The sequence below is a fragment of the Limulus polyphemus genome, unplaced genomic scaffold (assembly GCF_000517525.1).
Source record: "Limulus polyphemus unplaced genomic scaffold, Limulus_polyphemus-2.1.2 Scaffold1293, whole genome shotgun sequence".
In the NCBI taxonomy this organism is placed as follows: Eukaryota; Metazoa; Arthropoda; class Merostomata; order Xiphosura; family Limulidae; genus Limulus; species Limulus polyphemus.
The window spans coordinates 164,807-185,960 of NW_013666903.1; the positions used below are offsets into that span (position 1 = coordinate 164,807).

Sequence of the window (21,154 nt, forward strand, 5' to 3'; positions counted from 1 at the left end):
CTTCATTGGGGGTTCTCCCCATACTACAAAACATAAACTGGAGCTACAATAGTTTTTGAGATTGGGATCTTCACTGAAACTATTTTGATACTGTAAGATAAGCGCTAGTGTCACAATACCTCTTCAGATTGAAACTTCAACTGAGATTCTCTCTGCACTAGAAGACACTGAGTGGAGCTACAAAAGCTCTTCAGATTTATGCCCTGACCAGAGGTAATGTCTATACTGTAAGACAATAAATGGAACCACAATACTTGTTCATGTTGAAGCCATGACTGAGATTACATCCATGTTGAAAGACAATAAATAGAACACAACACCATTTGAAATTGGTGCTTTGACATGGTTTATCTCCTTACTGTAACACAATATTTGGAGCTATAATACCTCTTCAGATTGAGGCCTTTACTGGGGTAATTTTCATACTGTAAGAAAATAAATGGAAACAGAATACCTCTTTACATTTAGCTTTAACTGGAGCCATGATACCTTTTCAGATTTCAGCCTTCATTGGGGTTAACTCCATGCTGTAAGATAGTAGCTGAAACCATAATACCTCTATAAATTGAAACCTTTACAAGAGTTATCTTCATGGTTTAATACAATAGCTGGGGCCACAGTACCTTTTCAGATTGAAGCCTTTAGTGTGGTTATCTCTGGGCTGTATGACTGTAACAGAACCACAATACCTCTTCAGATTTAGCCTTGACTAGAGTGACCTCCATGTTGTAAGATAAAAGCTAGAGACACAATGAATTTTCAGATTAAAGCCCTAACTGGGTTACCTCCATGTTGAAAGACAATAATTAGAGGCAATAATAATTAAGACTGATACCTCCACTGGGGTTCTCTCTTCATACTGGAAGACAATAACTAGAGCTACAATAACTCTTGAGATTGAGCCTTCTGTGGAGTTGTCTCCATACTGTTAGACAACAGGAAGAGCAACACAATTTGAAGTCTTGACTCTAGTTCTCTCTGTGCTTTAAGACAATAGCTGGGATCCCAACACCCCAACATACTGAAGACTTCACTGGGATTATATCAGTGTTGTAAGACAATATTCGGAGACACATTATTTCTTTAGATTGAAGCCTTATTGTCAGACAATAGCTAGAACCTCAATATCTCTTCATATTGAAGCCTCAACTGGGTTTCTGTTTATACTGCAAGATAATAACTAGAGCTTCAATACCACTTCAGATTGAAGCCTTGACTGGGGTTCTTTCTATATACTGTAAGACATAGCTGGAGCCAAAATACCTCTTGAGACTGGAGCCTTGGTTGGTGAAATTTATGTGCTGTAAGACAATAACTGGAACCACAATTCCTCACATAGATAATGAGATTCAGGATACAATGCATTTGCACTTGTTGCAGCTGTTTTTTCTAGACAAGAGGGAATCCTCAATAGCTGTGGCACTTAAAATTCGTTTAGGCAGGATTAGAGTAAATTAATCTATGAGACCTTTTTATTCTTTTTGTTAGCTATATTTGTATGTGCTGGTGATATCAAGCATGAGGCACATGTATACCTGATTTAATTTTATTACTCATCAGGATCTCTATCAGCTTACCCTCAAATTGAAATTCTTTTAGGCAGAATTAGAGTAAATTAATCTATGAGACTTTGGGCATGGTCAAATACATCAATCAACAGGGTTTGATCTCCTGAGTCTAAAACTGTAATTAGATCACAAATTGGTAAAGAGATGATGGAGCTATGAGCCACTATGCTGCAGCTAAAAATTCCTGGTATGGGTAGGGACTATTTTCTTCTCCCAACACCTGTAAATTTGGTCTGGTTGACTCGTGCATCAGGTATTGAGAACTCTTTTGATGTCCTCTAGATTTAACATTTTGATAATGATTTAATAAACTTCTATGCAAGTACTTGACCAGTTGACATTATATATATATATATATACATAATAGTATACACAAATGAAGAAATAACTATTGTTTTGAAACAGCAATATATATTCTGATTAGTTGACAGGTTTCATGTCTTGTTGTTTGATGAAACATTACAGGAAGTATTGGTTTTGGTATGTGTCACCTTTTTCTCTAAACCAAGTAAATAACACCTTAATAAAGCCTTTCAAAAGAACTGCAAATTATATTAAAATTTTTTGTTTATGTCACCTTCTCGTGGTAGATATGAGAAAATATATCATAAAAGCAATAGGATCATGAATTTAAAGATACTTATGAATTCAATGTCTAACACAGATGTAATATGGTAACTTCAGTGTTAACAAATGTTCTTCTGGTGTCAGGACATACATGCTATCAAGAGCATGTTGTCATTTGGATGTTCATCTCACAAAAAAATAATCTCTTACTGATAACTTTTTGTTGAATCCCAAATTCATCATTAAAGATAGCCCCTCTGAAAGAAGTCTTACATACTCATGATAATAAAAATCTTCATTTTAAACTCTTGTAATGATGTCACTTTTTGGTGGCACAAGTAGAATCAGATCTGAATTATACCAACTTAAATTACCTAGGCTTTTCTGGTGGTAGAAGAAATATTTCATAGGTTGTACAAAGAGTTCATATAGATCGATATCCTTGATATATAATAAAATTTTGCCATATAATTAGAGGTAGATTTCAAATGTTAAATAAATAAAAAACTGCATAAGTAAGAAAAATCAAAGTTTTTATTTATTATCCCACATAATTATTGAGAAATCTGCAGCTTGGATACAAGGAGCTGTTATAATACAGTAGATCTTGTACCATTTAAGTACCTTTATTACAAATCTGTCAAATTTGTACAAGTTTGTTTCTCCAACATAAACAGATCAGTGATAGATAGGAATATTAGTTAAACTCAATATTATTATTATTATATCACATGACATCAAGTTGGATCTTTATGTTCATTGCAGCTAGCTCTACCACGAGATACCTGAAAACATAAGGCACTGTAATAAGTTGAATATTTTCACTGGTTTCACATGTAGCACACATCCATGAACGCACTAATTCCTGACTAGCTGGCATATTGTCTTTAGCTGGCTTTTCAAACATGGGAGAAAGAAGACTACCACATCTTGTACAGACGAATGCCTGATAAAAAAATTTGATAATAGTAGAGACATCAAATACTAATAACAGGTTTCACCAAAGGAAAAAAACAAGAGTACTTTTATTTTACAAAGTAAAATAAGCTTGTATTCTTAATAAATGTATACAGCATTACTAAGATTGTAAGTATAAAATAATCTCAACATCTTATGTAAACAATTTTATTGTTCAATTTTAGCTTTACAGATCTTGGGAGTTTTCAAACCAAATCCAAAAATAATACATAATTACCCTTTTAGCACACCTTCTATAAATACAATGAAAAATTATAAATCCTCTAAGGTAAAATGAAGTGAGGTTTATTAGACATAGATAATTAAAACAGCAATATTTCCTAAAATATTTTATCCCAATATAAAATACACACAAGAATAATCTTGTTTCAATTCCTCTGCCTTCCTTCAATCTAGTATATAAATACTCACAGTGGAATATTAAGTAAGTGTAAGCCTTAAAATATCGATTAGAATTATTTAATTAAAAAAATATGAAATGAAACAAACATTTTGCTTCCTATAACATGACAAAACAAAATATATTTTCTGTTGGGTTCAAAATATTATAATGACAATCTAATTTAATGATAATTTCTCTACTAAAAGTAAATGTAATATTTCAAATATTCAAAATGCCATTTGAAAAACAAAAAATAAACTAATGTCAAAGACTTACTATTAATTCAATGCTAATTCCAAAGTCCAAGAAAATTACAAATGTAAATAATGTTGCTACAAATAAGTTTCTATAAAATAAGGAAATTTTTACGCAAAACAATACAATTTATGATAACTGAGTGGTTCTGATTTATACTAATATTCATAATTTCAATAATGAATGGACAGTAGAGTAAATGTATAATAAAAGAGTCTATAAACCAACAGATGCAAACTTGAATTAAATGAAAAAGAAACATTGCTAATCATTTATTAGTGATATCAGAATTGTAATATATTATATTAAATTTTATGTTAAACAAACAATACTTACAAGAGATTTATCTGAACAGTTAAATAACCGATCCTGCAAAAGGAATGATGTCCCATGAGCCAAAAGAGAATCTCGTTCCATTTCACCAAATCGAATTCCTCCCGCTCGTTTTCGTCCCTTCACTGGCTGGTGTGTTAAGATATCAATAGGACCAGTTGTTCGTACCTGATATAAATGAAGTATAAGGTTATGTTCAAAGTCTGAAACGTGTGTTTATGTATTAAAGAAACATTCAACAATCAAAAACATTTTTCTGTCTATAAAGTGTGCATACATTTTTGAGTCATCTTTGTAACATCACATTTTAGTTTTTGATCAGAATTTTTTTTATCATTTCAGAGTTTAATAGCTCAAAGAACCCATACAGTAAGCACAATGTCATCACTAGTAAATAATTTAAAGAAACTGGTTTAAAATTAACATTATTTGTTTAGACTTACAATACTGGTTTGCTATAGTAGATTCCCTAATAATAACCTAGAACCCATTATATTGAGGATGCCACCTGCAATTTACTTACTAATTAACATTTATTCACCATTATATCTAAATTTCTGTAAATAAATATGCATACATTTATAAAAAAAGCAGAACACTGTGTAGAACAAATGTACTGCCTACAATACCAGGTTGCACATGAAACTATAATACAACTCTGTCATTAAAATAAAAGCAAAATGCAAAAATAATCATGATTAAACTTATAGCAGTTTGCAAAGCAGACTGAAGAATTGAATCTTTTTGAGAAATGCTGACACTATATATTTAATTTGACATGTTGACATACACCTTTTTCATACTGATGTTGTGAACCCTTGTAAAAAATGTATTTGCCCAATATTGGGTTTCAATAAAATATTGCATATTCAGGTAGAAGTGTTATACACCAGATACATGAACACTATACACACTATATTTATTAAATAATGTATTAAGTGAGACGTTTAAATACAAAAAAAAAATTACATTTCCTAAAATTATGTGATATCTTGAATATTTTCAGCAAAGCAGAGAAGTCCAGGCTCATAAAGACAGTAGATTTGCAGATCTCATATAAGGATGTGTTTCCTGATGTATGTAACAGCTGGGTAACAAAGAATGAGACAGGAAAAAAAACAACAAATAGGTTTACATAAGAAACGAATGTTTAACTGAAACCTTGACACTTTATAGAAATAGCAAAGCACTATTATACAATATAAGCAAGTGATCATGTGAAAAAATTTGTATAAAGTTTTCTTTCTCAGGCCCCAACTTTGGTTTAAATATGACAATAAAACATGATTGTCTGTTAGATCAGTTGCTACTGGGTAGCAAAGATAAAGGGCAAGTCCACCAGGTTTTAATTATAAAGCATTCTGTTATTTTTGTAAGAGAATCAGAGAAGACAGTGCCTAATAACACTTGATTCAATTAGCTCCTGGGGAAAGTTAAAGTTAGAAATTTTCTTGAGCAATGCCATTTTCCAACTGTGGGAAGTGCAAAGAAAATAAAGACATTTAGCAAGCTTAACTTTAAGCTAAAAAGAGTGAAAAATTTGCAGTACAACCCAATACTATAATTACAACTTATGTCTTCTTGAGTCAGTGAATACACTGTGTGAGCTATTCTTACAACACACTAATAAATAAGTTATATACTTTAGTATTAGCTAATAGCATGTAGAGAGAACTTCTAATCCTAAAGACAGAACATACTTGAAATTTGTCAGCCACCATATGCCTCAATCTTTGGTAATACACAACTCCAAAAAAGATGTCAGCTTCTAGTTCTCGTCCATCTACACCACTGTACATTCTTTCTGTTCCATAATAATTGTACCCGGCTACATGTAACAAGATAATCTTAGTAGGTTGATGAAAAAAGGTCAACTATTAATGAGAACCACATTATACTTAATACATTATGAACCTTATTACAATTAAAATTATGACAAAAAATGACAGATGTCCATTGTTCTCACAACAGCAGCTCTAAGTTAAGTTCAGTTTTTCTTTTAGTATTTAAAATGAATGTAGAAAAATTAACAAAATTGTACCAGGAAAAACTAACAGGTATTACAAAATGTAGCATGTATTATCTAAATATGAAATGTTAGGTAACAACTGTCAGTATCATTTATTGAGAGAAAATACAGCACAATATCTAATTTAATTAATACTTAATACTCAATAGTAAAAGTGCTAAAACCAAAACAACTTTAACTTAGTGTTACAGTCAGGGATATCAACAGGAAAAAATAACGAAGTCTGAAATCTTGCTGAGCAGGCTACGAGTTCATAGCATGAGTAAATCTGGCTGAGGGTTCAGGGGGTGCTATGAGCCTGCCCAAAAATTTTGGAAATTAAGTGCTCTCAGAGCATGTTTGGAACACAAAATATGAACACTTTCAGGTGCATTGTATCATGTGAAAAATCCACTGTTTCTCCTCAGTAAAGTGGTTATCTATTCTGGTTTATCACCATGAACAATAAATAGTCGATCATTGAATTTGCTAAGTTAATAAATAACCCTATTATCACCCACATAAAACCAGCAAAGTACTTGCTTAAGCTTGCAAATTTTCAACTTTAAGAATAAAAGTATTCCCTTTAGGTCAAAGCATTTTCATCTCAAAGATATCATGTCCATTAACATTATGACATCTGGTCAGAATAGCTCTGTGCAGCTGTCAAAATGTGACTGATCAGCTCAATGATGAAATAAATCCAACAGTGTTTTCATCCAAGTTTCATAGCTCATTTTAGGATAAATGGCTCAACATATCTAATAAATATGTCGATATATGAAAAGAGAGTGGCCTAATGATTATGTTTTTGAAGTAGGATGGTGAATTATAAAGATGAATTTCAACAGATTTTATTTCAATTTTACCTGAAAAAAGTGCTGTCTTTACGTGGGCATGACGGACGTGGCCAAAGCTATACTGTAAAGTGCATGTGCAATCAATTAAATGTTCCATGGAGAACATCCAATGAGGGAGTTGCACTGTAGTTATATGTTGGACCCTTTGTTTACAAAACATTGAGAGCACATGGAACATCATGGTAGCATAGGCTGACCTCCTCCTATATTTTTTAACTGGATTTACATGAATCATAGAAAATGAACCAGATGATGAAGAAAACCTCTGAAATCTGTAGAAAATTGACATTCTAGTACAGTACACCACAAGGATAATTGAATGGTATTGTGTAGGTTACACATAAGAAAATCTACCTGATTGTAGCAGTTCACCAAAATATTCAGCAGCTGGTTTCTTCTCATTGAATTTAAAAGGTGTAGCATCAAAGGCAAGTCCATGAACAGCTGCAGCTTTCCCAGCCATACTTTCAATCATCATTCCTGAAAAAATGAAAACTTCCATATATTATGGCCTGCTTGCACCCAATGAAAGTCCCAAAAAATATTTTTTCTGTTAAAATACCCAATAGTTTTATTACTTCTTTTCATGTGATTTCACAAATACATACAAACAAAAATTTTCAGTATAACTTCAATTTTGTATTCAATATGAATCAGCATTCCATCAAAATCCTTAAGCATGAATCAGACATTTCAAATAGCTTCATCTGTAATATATGTGTATTTTTTATGCAGAACATAGAACATTTTGTTACTTTAACTCCCCAGTCTGATTACCAGTATATGTTATTTTGTTGTAAAAATAAAAAAGTTGATTTTTGTAAGGGAAGAAGAGAACAGTGAATACTTCTTATACTTACTAGGTAACAGCTTCTTCTAAACTTGCTTAATTCTAGTTCAGTAGTAGTCAGTACTTAAAGACCATTTCAAGTGACAAGTCAGTAACAAAGTGCATAACAATTGGTGTATAGAAAGCAGTTTCTGTAAATTAAGTAATCAAATTAAAAGTGGATTTAGAATTTTCAATGATGATGAGATAAGCATTAATGTTTTTTTATCATTAATGAAATGTTCATATATATATATATATATACACACACATATATAAACCAGAAACATCATAATAAAATTGAAACTCAAAATCATGCCTCAGCTACCATTCCTTGCTGTCGTCCTTAAGTCGTAAATGATAATGCCTGTGGTCATAGTATCGATAAGGAGAATAAGTTAAGGGTTAGGAGTTGAGTGTTTGAACCCACAAAATCTCGTCTTTAGCTGTCTGCAGCCAGTTGTGAGAAGGCAGTAACCTTTAATATATAGAAATAACTTTAATGTAGAATTAAACTAACCCAATATAAATTCTACACAGTAAAACTCCCAACTTCCACCCTTTTAATTGCTGTTATAAATAATAATATAATATTCTTATAGTAGTAAGCCACCCTTAATTTCTAAAGAATTCCCAAACCTATTCCCATGGGAGAACTGCATGTTGTGTAAAAATGTAGAGAGCACTGTCCTTTAAGGGTAGATTAGGTGGTATCTCAAGGTTATGATCTCACCTACATTTAAACAAGAATGAATACTCATGTGGGTAGGGATAGTTGCCTGACACTACCAATTCAAATAAGTAATGTGAGGTTTACACAGTCTGGAACATCATATTGAGTGTGTCAGTTTGAAAACAAGTCTTGATGGAGAAGAACTAGTCTGATATATTCACAAATATAGAAAAAAGACAGTCCAATGTTCAACACAAGTATACATTCTGTTTTTGTGATACCAATCGTACATTGTACATCACACTCTGCATCCAGTCAATTTATTTCTTAGCACAGACTCATGTAGTTTAACAGAATGTAGAAGTACTTCATAAATTATACAGAGGACCTACCTAATGTACTCTTTCAGGAAATCAATTTAACTGATACACCACAAAAGCCACATAGACATCTACAATTCTACGTATATTATTAAATAAAAGTAAAATTATCAAAAGCTGCAGACACTTATGTTTGTGACCTAAGTAATAATTGTTTTTGGTATAAGAAACATATTTATGCTTAAGAAAATTGATTATAAATATTAGTAGTCAAGAGTATAAACTTATTGAACTCAGTCACTTTCTCCTTTCCACAAAACAGGCGTATCCTTTAGAAATCTCTATGTCCTATATGGCTTTACATTGCTCAATATTGACTGAAATAGATTTTTTACATACATAACCAGTTGATAAACTTATAGAGATTCTTCTGATCAAACATGATAGATTTTTCACATACATAACCAGTTGATAAACTTATAGAGATTCTTCTGATCAAACATGATTTATATAAATCACTATCACCTTTTCTCAACACTAGACTCATCAATACGTTCAGCCAACTTACAGTCAATACTGCTGTCAGTGTAATTTGTTAAATCAGCAAAAAAATGTTCCTCAGAAGCAGCCTACTAGTGACATCCATTTCTGATCAGAAAACTGTCCAGTTGTTACCACCCAATGCTTTCTATCTCTGAGCTGACTTTCATTTTATTCATGAATACAAAGGCATCTAGATTTGCAACTAATAATATGTGACACCTTTTCCAAAACCTTCTGAAAGTCAAGATAAACTACACCAAAAAGGAATGTCCAATAAAAAAAAAAAATCCAGTTGGTAAGACATTAAAAACTAAATCCCTTCTAAAACAATACTATACTGAGTTTGTTATGTTCCAGATATCTCCTCAACACATTCTGTTTTGTAAACATTGACCCACATTAGCAATATTTCACTTTGTGGCTTTCATCAAATAATATTTGCAAAGTACCCACAAATTTGTTTTTTAGTTTCTATAAAAGTTTTGTATATGAATCTAATTGGGCCAGTAGTTATACATTCTTGACTATGCACACTCCATCAAGAAGTTTCATTTTCTTGTAAGCCAGATATAATTTTTTAAAATTATGTTGAGCCTGAAAACATGAATGTTTAGAATTCTAGTCTTACAAAAAAATTCAGTTTCAAATATGGATGGATAAATATCCAGAATGTGAGGTAATGACACATTTGAAAGACTGATAGGAGGCTTATATACAAAAAAACAAAACAAAAGCATATACTATTTAAAATAATATAAATTGTAATGCCAGAATTGGTGAAAAGACAAAAGCTAAGAAAGAAGAATTATAATGTTTCCTGAAGCCAATAATTCATAAATTATAAATGTTACAAATCTTAATATTTAGATTAATTTTGTGGAAAAATTATTTTGATTTGATGATTAATACTAATTAAAATTAAACATCAAACGAAGCTGTTCTTAGAATAATCTATAAATGTATAAAGCGGAGTTGTATGCCTATCTGTCTGGTGTCACAAGGTGTTGTTCGGAGCTGGCTAAACCAATTCAGATAATATTTGGTAGAGGAATTTAGGTATTCCAAACAGAGATCAAGTTTACATCAGTATAACAGTTCAAGGTTGGCAGCCATTGCAATTTCACCACCTTAATACTGTTAAAGCTTTAACTAAGCAAAGAAATTAGTAGCAAAATAAATTATGCTTATACCAAACACAAGTGAGTATCTATGCACTAGATGAACATTTTGTGGTATGATTCAAAATAGTGGAAAAGGGTAGCCAGTGTCCCATTTTTCAAATAACTTCAGCTTGGAATTGCTGGATACCTTGCTAATTAATTAATAAAATGTTAGTCAAACCATCCATAAATTCAAATAAAATTTCAAAAAACACAGTTCAGTTAAGTGCCTCCATTATAAGACCACCACTTTACACAATCATAAAAACTAACTTTTACAAATATTCGAGAGGTTGCAGGAAGAAAATCTGAATGCTTGTTATTTTAATGACTGAATACACTCCTGCCATCAAAGCATTAGGGCTGGAGCTGGATGATTTAATCAATTAACTGAAATCACTATTTCTGATTATTAAGGTTTTTGATGATTCCAACAAACATCCCTGATGGGTCAGTGGTAAGTATAAGTGGAATGTGTCAAATTGTGCATGCTACAACCTTTTTATAAAGTTACATTCAAAAATGTAATTAAGCTACTTTGTTAGCAATGTATGTCAATAAACTTGACATTAAAATGTAGTTTACAATTCAAATGTTTATATTATTCAATTTTTAATCTCAACAAGAAATATTCAAACATATATTTTGCACTCTGAATTATCCTTTTTAGAATTTCTCTCTTTATATGGGTTTCAGTGTCCATCAAATACATACCCAAACTACAAATATTGCCAGGCCAGAATATAAAATAAGAATGAACTTCCCATCTTTATTTTCTGAGATATCAATAAATTTAGCACACCCACCATAGACACTCTTCCCAACTGTTCATGCTTTTGAAACCACTTATTTGTTTACGACCACTTGTCTACATTACATAGTTATAACCAATAAAAGAGCTATTTTGTGAGCTATATTAATCTGACAATAGTATTTTTTGTTTTCCCAATGTAAAAAATATAAATATAAAAATTTGTTTCATGACCACCCTCATTGTTAGACATACCATGCTTTAACCAGAAACTTTACTATAAACTCTTCACGTTCCCATTGGGTGATTTACTTCTTGTTGCAGTACTTAGACATGGTTCAAAGAGCAATAACACATTAAAATTAAAAGAAAGCAGTTATGATAAGTTAAGAAGCCTAAAGCTCTTCAGATAAATAACTGTAATCATCTCTTACAATCTTCACTCATTCTAGAAAAAAAAAAGTATTTTTGATTTTATTTAATATTTTTCAAGTTTGGCTAAAGATGATTTTGCTACAATTAGTATCAATCAAGACTTGTAGTGTTTATAAAAACTTGCCAAATTTCATGAAAATACACTTAGTACACTTAGAGTTATAGTATGTATAGTTTCATGGTTACAAACTTGAGTAAAATGACCAAGCCCATAAAGAGATTTAATCAAAATTATGATGAAATCAATTGTTATGAAAATAATCAAAGAATCAAAATTAGTATTTCTGATTATTTCAACTATCCAAATGCCACCAAAATGGCAAAGCTCCTATGGTTATCTGCAACTGTTACTAATTTTGAGCTACTGACTAGAGGAAAGGCAAAAGGCTGGTAGCATCTGCCTCCAATTTTTTTGAACTGCTAACAAGAAGGAAGGTAACTGTGTGACAGGACCTGCCACCAATATTTGTTTTTAGTTTCTTGTACATACCATGGTTTGAAGAACACTGTATTTATCTATTAATCAAATCAAATTACAAATCATTAGAGAACAAAAAAACCACAGTAAAAAAAACAAACTGTCAGAAGTCTTGATACTGGAGAAACTAGTTTCAACACATTCGTGTGTCCACTGCAGTCTAGCATTGTCTTCAATGCCCGAATAAGACAGTGGGACTCAAAGGACCCCAGGAGTGCAAGAACATTAGTTAGTCCCAAAGGTATACCTTTGAAGGTTAATTAAAAACACTAATTCTTATGCTTGCAATGTAACATGTAATGATGCGCTGCAACATAATCTATAAACATAAAGGAAATCCATTGACAAGTGCACAATGGAAAACTTTCTGACCATTGATAATGGCTGGAGACGGCTTGAATGGGTAATGAAAAAAAAAACTTTAATATAAGTTTAACATAACAGCAAATGTACAACGTTTTGACAAGGTTTTGTCATCATCAGGTACAATGTACATTTGCTGTTATGTTAAACTTATCTTAAAGTTTTTCTTCATGACCCATTCAAGCCATCTCCAGCCATTATTAGTCTCAAAGTGGGTTCCTTGTCACCGAATTTCTGACCATTGATTTTCACCCAATTACCTCTTTGGTTATAAAACTCAAAACAAAAAATTACAGACTTTTCTCCCATAAAGTTATCCAGCTTATCCTTAAAAGAACAAAAGCTTACCGCACAAATCACCTCTTTCAAATTTTAGTCTAATACACCAAGAAAAAAAAAGTGTCTACAGTCACGACATTCAAGCCCCTTACCATATTGAACACTCGAATTAAACTCTCCTTTAATGATACTATGTTACAACAAAAAACAGCCTTAGGTGCCTGTATCTAGCTCTGTAACATGTTTTAATTCACTAATCATTCCACACATACCCACTGTAGCAGCTCATCCTTACACTTTTATATCCAAAAAACAGTATTCTAAAAGATACCACACACATTTCAGTGACTATGAATAAAACATTTAAGTACTTTCTTTATTTTATTTTCAGTAACTAAACACTTAGTAGAAGGCTTCAAATTGTAACAAATAATAACAGCCAAGCTTTTTTTACCAATATGTTTATCATCTATATGAACTTGCTAGTTTGCTACTTCTCAATATTGAGCAGGTTAATTAAAAAAATAACATACAGTGTTGAAATAATTAGAATAAATAATGTAATATTCATAAAATATCTTTACCCTAATTCTAATGTGTAGTAACACATATAAAGTTGATAGAAAATTAAACTTCAACAACTAAATTCAGTTCACATAAAAGTTGTTGTTCAAGCAATTTGCTAATATAAATAGAATCTTAATCAAAGCTATGTCTGTCCTATCTTATCCAACCAGAAGAGCTCTGGTATTGGGTGAAAGGCCTTGTAGACACTGGATATAGTGGAGGTAGTGTGCTTGATACATTATTATACACTCTTCTTTACTTTCACTCAGAAAGTCTTATTAATAATCTGAATCCCTCCAAACTTTCATGCTGTGTATTATTTCACTTTTCACTATAAACTGATTTTCAAAATTTTAGAACTATTCACTAAACTTCAAGATTCTTTCAATAAAATAAATATTGTTCAAAGTATAAACTACAATCATTATTTAGCTATTAGTAAATGATCATTTGCTTCATATGCAGATTTTGTAGCTATAAATCATTCATTACAAACTGATGATTTAGTTAATTATGTACTTTCAGTATGTAGCCGCCCCCTGTGGTACAGCGGGAGGATGTCTGTGGACTTACAACGCTAGAAACTGAGTTTTGATACCTGTGGTGGGCAGAGCACAGATAGCCCATTGTGTAGCTTTGTGCTTAACTTCAAACAAACAAAAACAAACAAACAGTATGTAGCTCAAATTAACTTTCAACAGCAAATTAAAATTCTCATTAAAACTGTTTAATTACAAAATTTAAAACAAACTTATTTTAATAAATTAAATATATTTTTTAAAGGAATTATCGTTATATTAGAATATTATTTCAATTTTATTTGTATAAAATACATATTTCTAGACATTTAGTTGACAGTTAATTAGTGAAAAGTTATAGCTGTTGTCACCAAATTATATTTTCCAGTGATATTAACCTAAATATTTGTTTCATATGTACATACGAGACTTTTGTTCACCAAACTTTAGTGATGCAATCCAGCAAGAATGTGTAAACACAAAAGGAACTTGGTACTTAACAAAATCTACTGATTTATGTATGCTTTGAATTACACGCTTACCTACCACCACCCTACTCTGTACTGAATGGTAGTGTCTGTTTTGTCTGGAACACATTCAACAGGGTGCCACCATGGTCGACCATCCCAGGGGCTTGGGACTGGTAAGTGGTAAGGACTCCCATCATCCACTTGAAGAAAGGGGGGTGAAAATGCATAGGAGAATCTAGAGGAACGTCATCACCCAAGACAGTGCAATGGGTGATCACAAAACCATATTTTGAAAAGCAGACCATCCCGATTTATGCAATCAAAGCATGACAGGGATGGGCAGCTATCACCTTCTGCTTTACCCATGAAGTCCATGGGTGGTATAATCTGGAATGGGCAAGCTTATAAAGCGATCTTTTAAAACACCTCATCTCAACAGTGAGCATTGTGAAGCCATGGAATGAAAAGCAAGAATCAACATGGCTGTACAGTGTAAATTTGGAATTATAGAATACCTGGCCAGGCACCACTCACCACAGAGCAGGATCCATGTAATAAAGGTTTGAAGGATGGGCCCGTGAAGTAAAAGGAAGCTTAATATAGACTTACCCAGTCTTAGAGTCGCATTGAAGTTAAAGAACAGCCACAGGTGGAAGGCAAAAACCCGAGAAAGGCAAAACTGCTATATGATGTAAATAATGGGAGATGAATGTGTCAGGTGTGGTCCACATGCCCAATTGCAGGATTTCTCCAATGGCTGATGAAGACGAGAAGTTAGGGAAAAGGTGATGTGTTGAATTTGATGAGAAGTAACTCTGAACAAATTCCTGTAGGAAGGGGACAATAAGGAATAAGCCAAGTGGATCAAAGGATTAACCCAATTGGTGAGGGTAGAAGTGGATAGATCACTAGATGAAGAAGATTGCCACAGGATAAAGAATAGGGAACAGGAACCATAGAAGGAAGCTGTGTGGGCAATATAGCAACGAAGGGCATGCCCTGGACATAGAAGTCTATCTGGATCAGAAGTAGGGTAGAGTTGAGAGATAGAGGGAAGGGAAATAGGTGAAAAAAAGAAGTTACTCTCATGAACCACCGAGGTTTTTGGGAGGAAGGAACAATCCAGATAAAAAAGAAGATAGGTATGGTGGTAAAATGTGCATATAATGTCGATGGCGAACAAGTCAGACCATCGATGACCACAGGCCAAGAGGAGAAGGAAATACCCTTAAGGGAAAGGTGAAACACAAAACACAAGAAATGAGGTTCAAACAGAGGTAAAGTAAAGGAATGGAGGACCACATCCAGAAGGAACAGATTAACATGGTAAGGACAGGTGTATCAAAGACTCTGCAGTAGCAGGAAAGAAAAAAGGTATGAGAAATAAAAGAAACCAGAGACCCCCGGTCGAAAAGCCACGTCAGAAACTCGGACACACCAGTCACAGTAGGTCGAGCAGCTGGGATTCTCTGAGCATGTGACCACGTGTGAAAGACTTTCCACTTCCGTTGATATACTTCCATTGAAGAAGGACGTATGGGCTGAGCCAAATGGAAAGCTATGGGATGGGAGAAACCCAATCACCTCGCCAAGGACCGAACAAAAGTGAGGCATGAAGACAGAGGACATGAACTGCAGGATGTAGAACTGGTGACTGGGGTTGATGAAGGAAGGCAGGGAATAAGGGAAAAGGTATAGGAGTTGATGTAAATGAGGAAACCATGGTTGAGCCAGCTAATAGGGAGCTCTCAGAAGGACCTGGCACGGAGTGGTATGGATTAGGGAAACTATCTGATGAAGCAACTGGATTGGAGGATAAACATATAGGAATTTGTGGGACCACTCTTGGCTGAAGGCATTGATAGCAAAAGCCTGAGGATGAGGCATCGAGGACTAAAAGATTTGGTGATTCAGGATGGTGGCAAATGCATCAATGTGAGGAAAACCCCAATGATTGCAAAGCCACCAGAAAACAAGAGAATCGAGGGACCACTCTGTTGGATAAATCTTGTTGGAGTGGGAAAGACAATCTTCCAAGAGATAAAAAGCACCTGGAACATAACACGAGATTAAATGAATGTGGTGTGTGTGGGCCCAATAGAGGAGATCCAACATATGAAAACAGAGGGATCTTGACTGGGTGCTACCTTGGTGATTGATATATGCTATCATCATCAAATTGTCAGAATGAATCATCACCAGACATTGTCATATGAGAGGTAGGAAGTGATCCAAAGCCTGCTGGACTCAAGGACATTGGTATGTAAGAACTGCTTGTTGAAAGACCAATGACCTGAAGCCTCCAAAGGATCGACCGTGCACCCCAGCCCCGAAAGGATGCATCCTTAAACAGATGTAAATCTGGAAGAGGAAGTGGGATGCCCGCTGATGTACGAGTCTTGTCCAACTACCATAGCAGATCGGTCACTAGGGAAGGAGGAAGTGTAATAGGAGCAGCCAAGAGATCCCAAGCAAGGTTCTGTTGATCCACTGCATGAAACACATATGTGCACGACCTAGGAGGACCAGTGGTGTCATGGAAGACCACATTCCAAAAGCGATAGAATCTCACATGAAAAAGTGAGGGAGCAGAAAGGGCATGGTGAGCTAAAAATTCCATGGAACAAAGTCGGAGAGAAGAAGGTTGGGCCCAACTGAGGTGAGTGTTAAAAAAGACATCCAAATGGGCAAGGTATTGGATAGGACGAAGGTAGGACTTCTCCAATTTGATTAACCAGCTCACCTGAGCTGCAACTTGAAGAAGCTGATGAGTATGACTGGCCAATTCCAGTTTGGAATGGGCCAGAAGAAGCCAGTCATCCATATAATAATCGAAACACAGTCCCAGGACATGAAGATGAAGAGCAAAAGGCCTGACCACCAGATAGAAAACATAAAGTGCAGAAGCAAGCTCAAAGGGTATTGCACAAAACTGGTACACCATCCCGTTATGGACAAACCAAAGATATGGACAAGACCAAGCTGAGACTGGAATATGCAGGCAAGCATTGGAGATGTCCATCTGGGTCATCCATAAAGCTGGAAAAAATGCCCACCAGAGGGTGAGACAGGACTCCATGGTGAAATGGGGAAAGTGAATGAAGCGATTGTCATGGGACATATCGATGACAGGCCTCCAGTCTCTGGTTTCCTTGGGAACAACAAGTATTCGGGAGTAAAAACCCAGTGAATGAGGGAGAAGAGGTTCAAAAGAGTAGGTCCTGAACTGCCTCTGAAAGACACTGACAAACATCGAGATCCCGAGATGGAGGGAAAGAAATGAGTAAAGGAGACAAGGGAGGCATTTCAAAAAATGGGATCTCGAATCCTTCCAACAAAATTTGAAAAACCCAAACATCATTGGTAAAAGAGTGCCACTAATGAAGAAAGGCTGCAAGTCAATCTCCCACTAGACCAGAGCCCACCATGTGATCACCAGTACTGTTGGCGACGTGACGTGCATCATCGAGGAAAATGACGAGCTGTGGTACCTCAAGAAGGGGGGACAGGTAAGGGTTGGGAAGGGAAAGAATGGGAAACTGTAATGGGTGCCACACTTGGCTCTAACTGAGACAAATGGACTACCAGATGGTAAAGGGTAGACTGTTGTTGGACTGATGCCACCTGAGATTCTAAAGACTCTGGGATTGTATCAAAGACGAAATGCCATAAAAATGGGGTCATACATAACTCCTGAAGATAAGATGTAGGTAAATGGACCCTCAATAAGACAGCAACAACAGAGAAACCACGAATGTAAGCCAGAGCCGAAGACAACAAATGAGCCAACATGGAGGTAAGGAGGGAGAGGATGTACTGAGAAAATCACTCAAGATTTCTGTGAAGAGCCTCAGATAGGAGATCAATAGTGGAATGATACTGCAAAAGAGTCATAAGGGTAAGATGTAGGTGAGAAAATTGGGCATGGGTTAAATTGATAGAAGATCCAGGACCCACTACCCAACAGTTGCTGGTAAAGATAAGGATAATCTGCACGATGATAAGCGAGGTCAGACTGATACAAAGCCCATAGTGGACGTGGGTCATAAGAAATAGGGGAGAGGGATAAAACATCACATACCTGAGATAAAATGAAGAAAAAAACGTGGAAGGCTGAACTGTATCCTCAGGAAAGGTATGAGAAAGCATGGCAAATTCAAAGGGTATAAACAGGCAAAGTCCTCATCAGGTTGAACAGGTTCAACATGTTCAGGAGGAAGTGGGGCAATGTCAGGAGATAGAGGTTACCCATGTAACATTCAATCTCCCTGTGAATAAGCGATGATAAATCTTCCGTTGGGTCGCCCACACCTGAGGCTTGAGATAAAACACCTGTCGAAATTGAGACACCTGAAGTGTTGACACTGACTTTGTAATTCATGTCGAAGAGTCATGTTAAAGAGTCGACAAAAAGGCGAATATACTTAAAGAAAACTGGGGGTAGTTTATAAAGTATAACCAGTTCGAGAAGAAACTGTATCTCAAACTGTTGAAATCAAGTCAAAAACAGAAACACGTCTGAACACAAGCACTGCCAAATGAAAAGTGATAGTTTGGTAGAGGCACATAGATGGAGTCGCATGCATCACATGAGTATGCTCTGCTCCTATTGGCGGAGAGGTGACACATAATGATTTACATGAGACACATGTCAGAATCATTTGATTTCAATAGGGGGGAGCTGAAGGCTTGTCACATGCATAAAGAAAAATTCACACATAGAGGGCAGCAATGAACGAGAATAGCTAATATTGTAAGTGGAGGGAAATATTGTATCAGAAATTGTGTTGCAATAAAGGCAGAAAGAATGTAGGGACCTCCAACGCTTAGTCATGTGTACACATCCACCCTGACCATCACCATCTCTGCTGGGAACCAGTATCTGTGGGCAATAGAAAGGTGGTCAGCAAAATTGGGGTGCATTTCCAATCCATCATCAGGTGGAATTGGGAATGTATCATCTAGTCTGCAGTAGGAGGAGGGTATCTGGCCACAGACTTGTGAAATTAAAGAACCCCAGGTGTAGAGTGCTTAGGGTGCATCTGATCATAAATGGAAGATCGACTTTTACATCTGATATGGGCAGCGCTAGAGAAGATGAGCCTCCGTACCAAAGATCTGCATCATCATCATTTGTGTAAATCCAACACAATCATCACTATTTTCACCAGGAACCAACAACCAGGGGATGGTAGGACGTGGACAGCATAGTGGAGGTGTATCTTAGGTCCATCATCCAAGCAGCATTGGGAATGTGTAGTCCAGTCAGTGATAGTAGGAGGGTACCCAGCCACATACATGTGAGGACCTTTGTGACTTGTCCAGCTCCAACCATCACCATATCCACCCGGGAACCAACATCCTTGGTATGGAAGGAAGAAGTGTGCTCAGCCAGAGAAGCAAACTGCATGCTGGCAGAATGCATCAACCAACATCTAACAACATCTGGAATTGTATATCAGGTCCATGGTAGGATCAGCCTCAATGCCATCTACACCAGCAAAACACCCCACCCTACTCTCAACTGAGTGGGATTGAGCACACTCAGGAGGAAGCCTCCATGATTCACAACCCCATACTCCATTAGAAGAAAGAAGGAAACTGTATTGGAAAGTCTGGATGAAACTGCACCAGAGATAGGGCAATGGCTGACCACAATACCTTATTTTGAAAAGCAGACCGATCCTTTGACCTACAATATATGGATCGCCTGGGATGGGCAGTAATCCCTGTCTTCTTTACTCATGTTAGTTCATGGGTGTATGGTCCAGAATGAATATCCTTATGAAGCAAAATATCACTAGGCATACCGACAAGCAGTGTGCGGAACACCCCATCCCAACATGGGCATACATGACACACAGATCTTACATTGGTGATTTAAGAATAAATATATCTGGTCATGCAACACTCACCACAAAGCTGATCCTGAGACACAAAAAGGAATCCCTGGAAAGAAAAGGTATAAAAAAGGAGCACTTACCCACCCACAGAGAAATTGCTGAGTACAAAATGGCAACAGAAAATGAAAACCGGAAGAACAGGAAATGGCCAGATTGTAAAAATAATAAACAGTGAATGTATGGGGAGTGGTCCACATACCCGCATGAATGATGTCCTTCAATGGATGATGGAAATGAGCAGCCAGAGAAATGGGAAGTTGACAGATATGATGTGAAGAAACAAAGAAAATATGACAAATCCCCAGTGAAAGGGAAGAATAAGCAGGATAGTAAGAGAAAACTCAATGGGATAGAGAAGGATACCAAGGAATAAACAAACAGAAATAGCAACATAAAAGGAATCAGTGCATGGCACGTGAAAGAAAGGAGCCCTAACTAGGCAGAGGAGGTGATCAGAGTTGGACAGTCATGAAGATGTAATATGGAAGGAAGGGAGATGGGTTTGAAGGTGGAAGTACCATCCCATGTAGCTGAAGTAATGGGCAGGAAAGAACAGTCAGGAAAAAGAACAACATAGGAACAGTGAAATAAGGTGTAGTAGACATAAATAGTGAACACGTCCAATGGACTATGTCTGCATGCCAACAGGAGGAATATAAAAAGTCTTGAAGGAGAGGAGATAGAAGGAATAGGTGGACAATGGCTCAAACAGGAAATAGGATGGGCAAAAGGGATGAGTGAGGCAGAGATAAAGAAACAAAAGGGAAAGCACTGGCAAACGGAAGACACAGGTATATCACTGAAAACAAAATGTGGCTAAAAAGACAGTGCTATAGCCCGAGACTGAAGGAATTAAGAGACTCCTGCTGAAGAGCTATGTTAAGAAACGGGAAAACAGGGATGCCATGTGCTGT

General features: G+C 35.5%; 1 protein-coding gene across 2 annotated transcripts in view; it reads right to left on the reverse strand.

Annotated features, from left to right (window-relative positions):
* Window positions 1-2,676: 2,676 nt before the first annotated feature.
* LOC106462981 (DNA-directed RNA polymerase I subunit RPA2-like) overlaps window positions 2,677-21,154 on the reverse strand; it is a 130,597-nt gene continuing 112,119 nt past the window's right edge. For both annotated transcript variants that reach the window (XM_013922951.2, XM_022390386.1), the window contains 4 exons: window positions 7,306-7,431; window positions 5,784-5,911; window positions 4,087-4,251; window positions 2,677-3,081 (listed from right to left, as the gene is read on the reverse strand). In XM_013922951.2, the coding sequence (XP_013778405.2) occupies window positions 2,863-3,081; window positions 4,087-4,251; window positions 5,784-5,911; window positions 7,306-7,431 (638 nt within the window). In that variant the 3' untranslated portion in view covers window positions 2,677-2,862. The remainder of the gene's footprint in view (window positions 3,082-4,086; window positions 4,252-5,783; window positions 5,912-7,305; window positions 7,432-21,154) is intronic.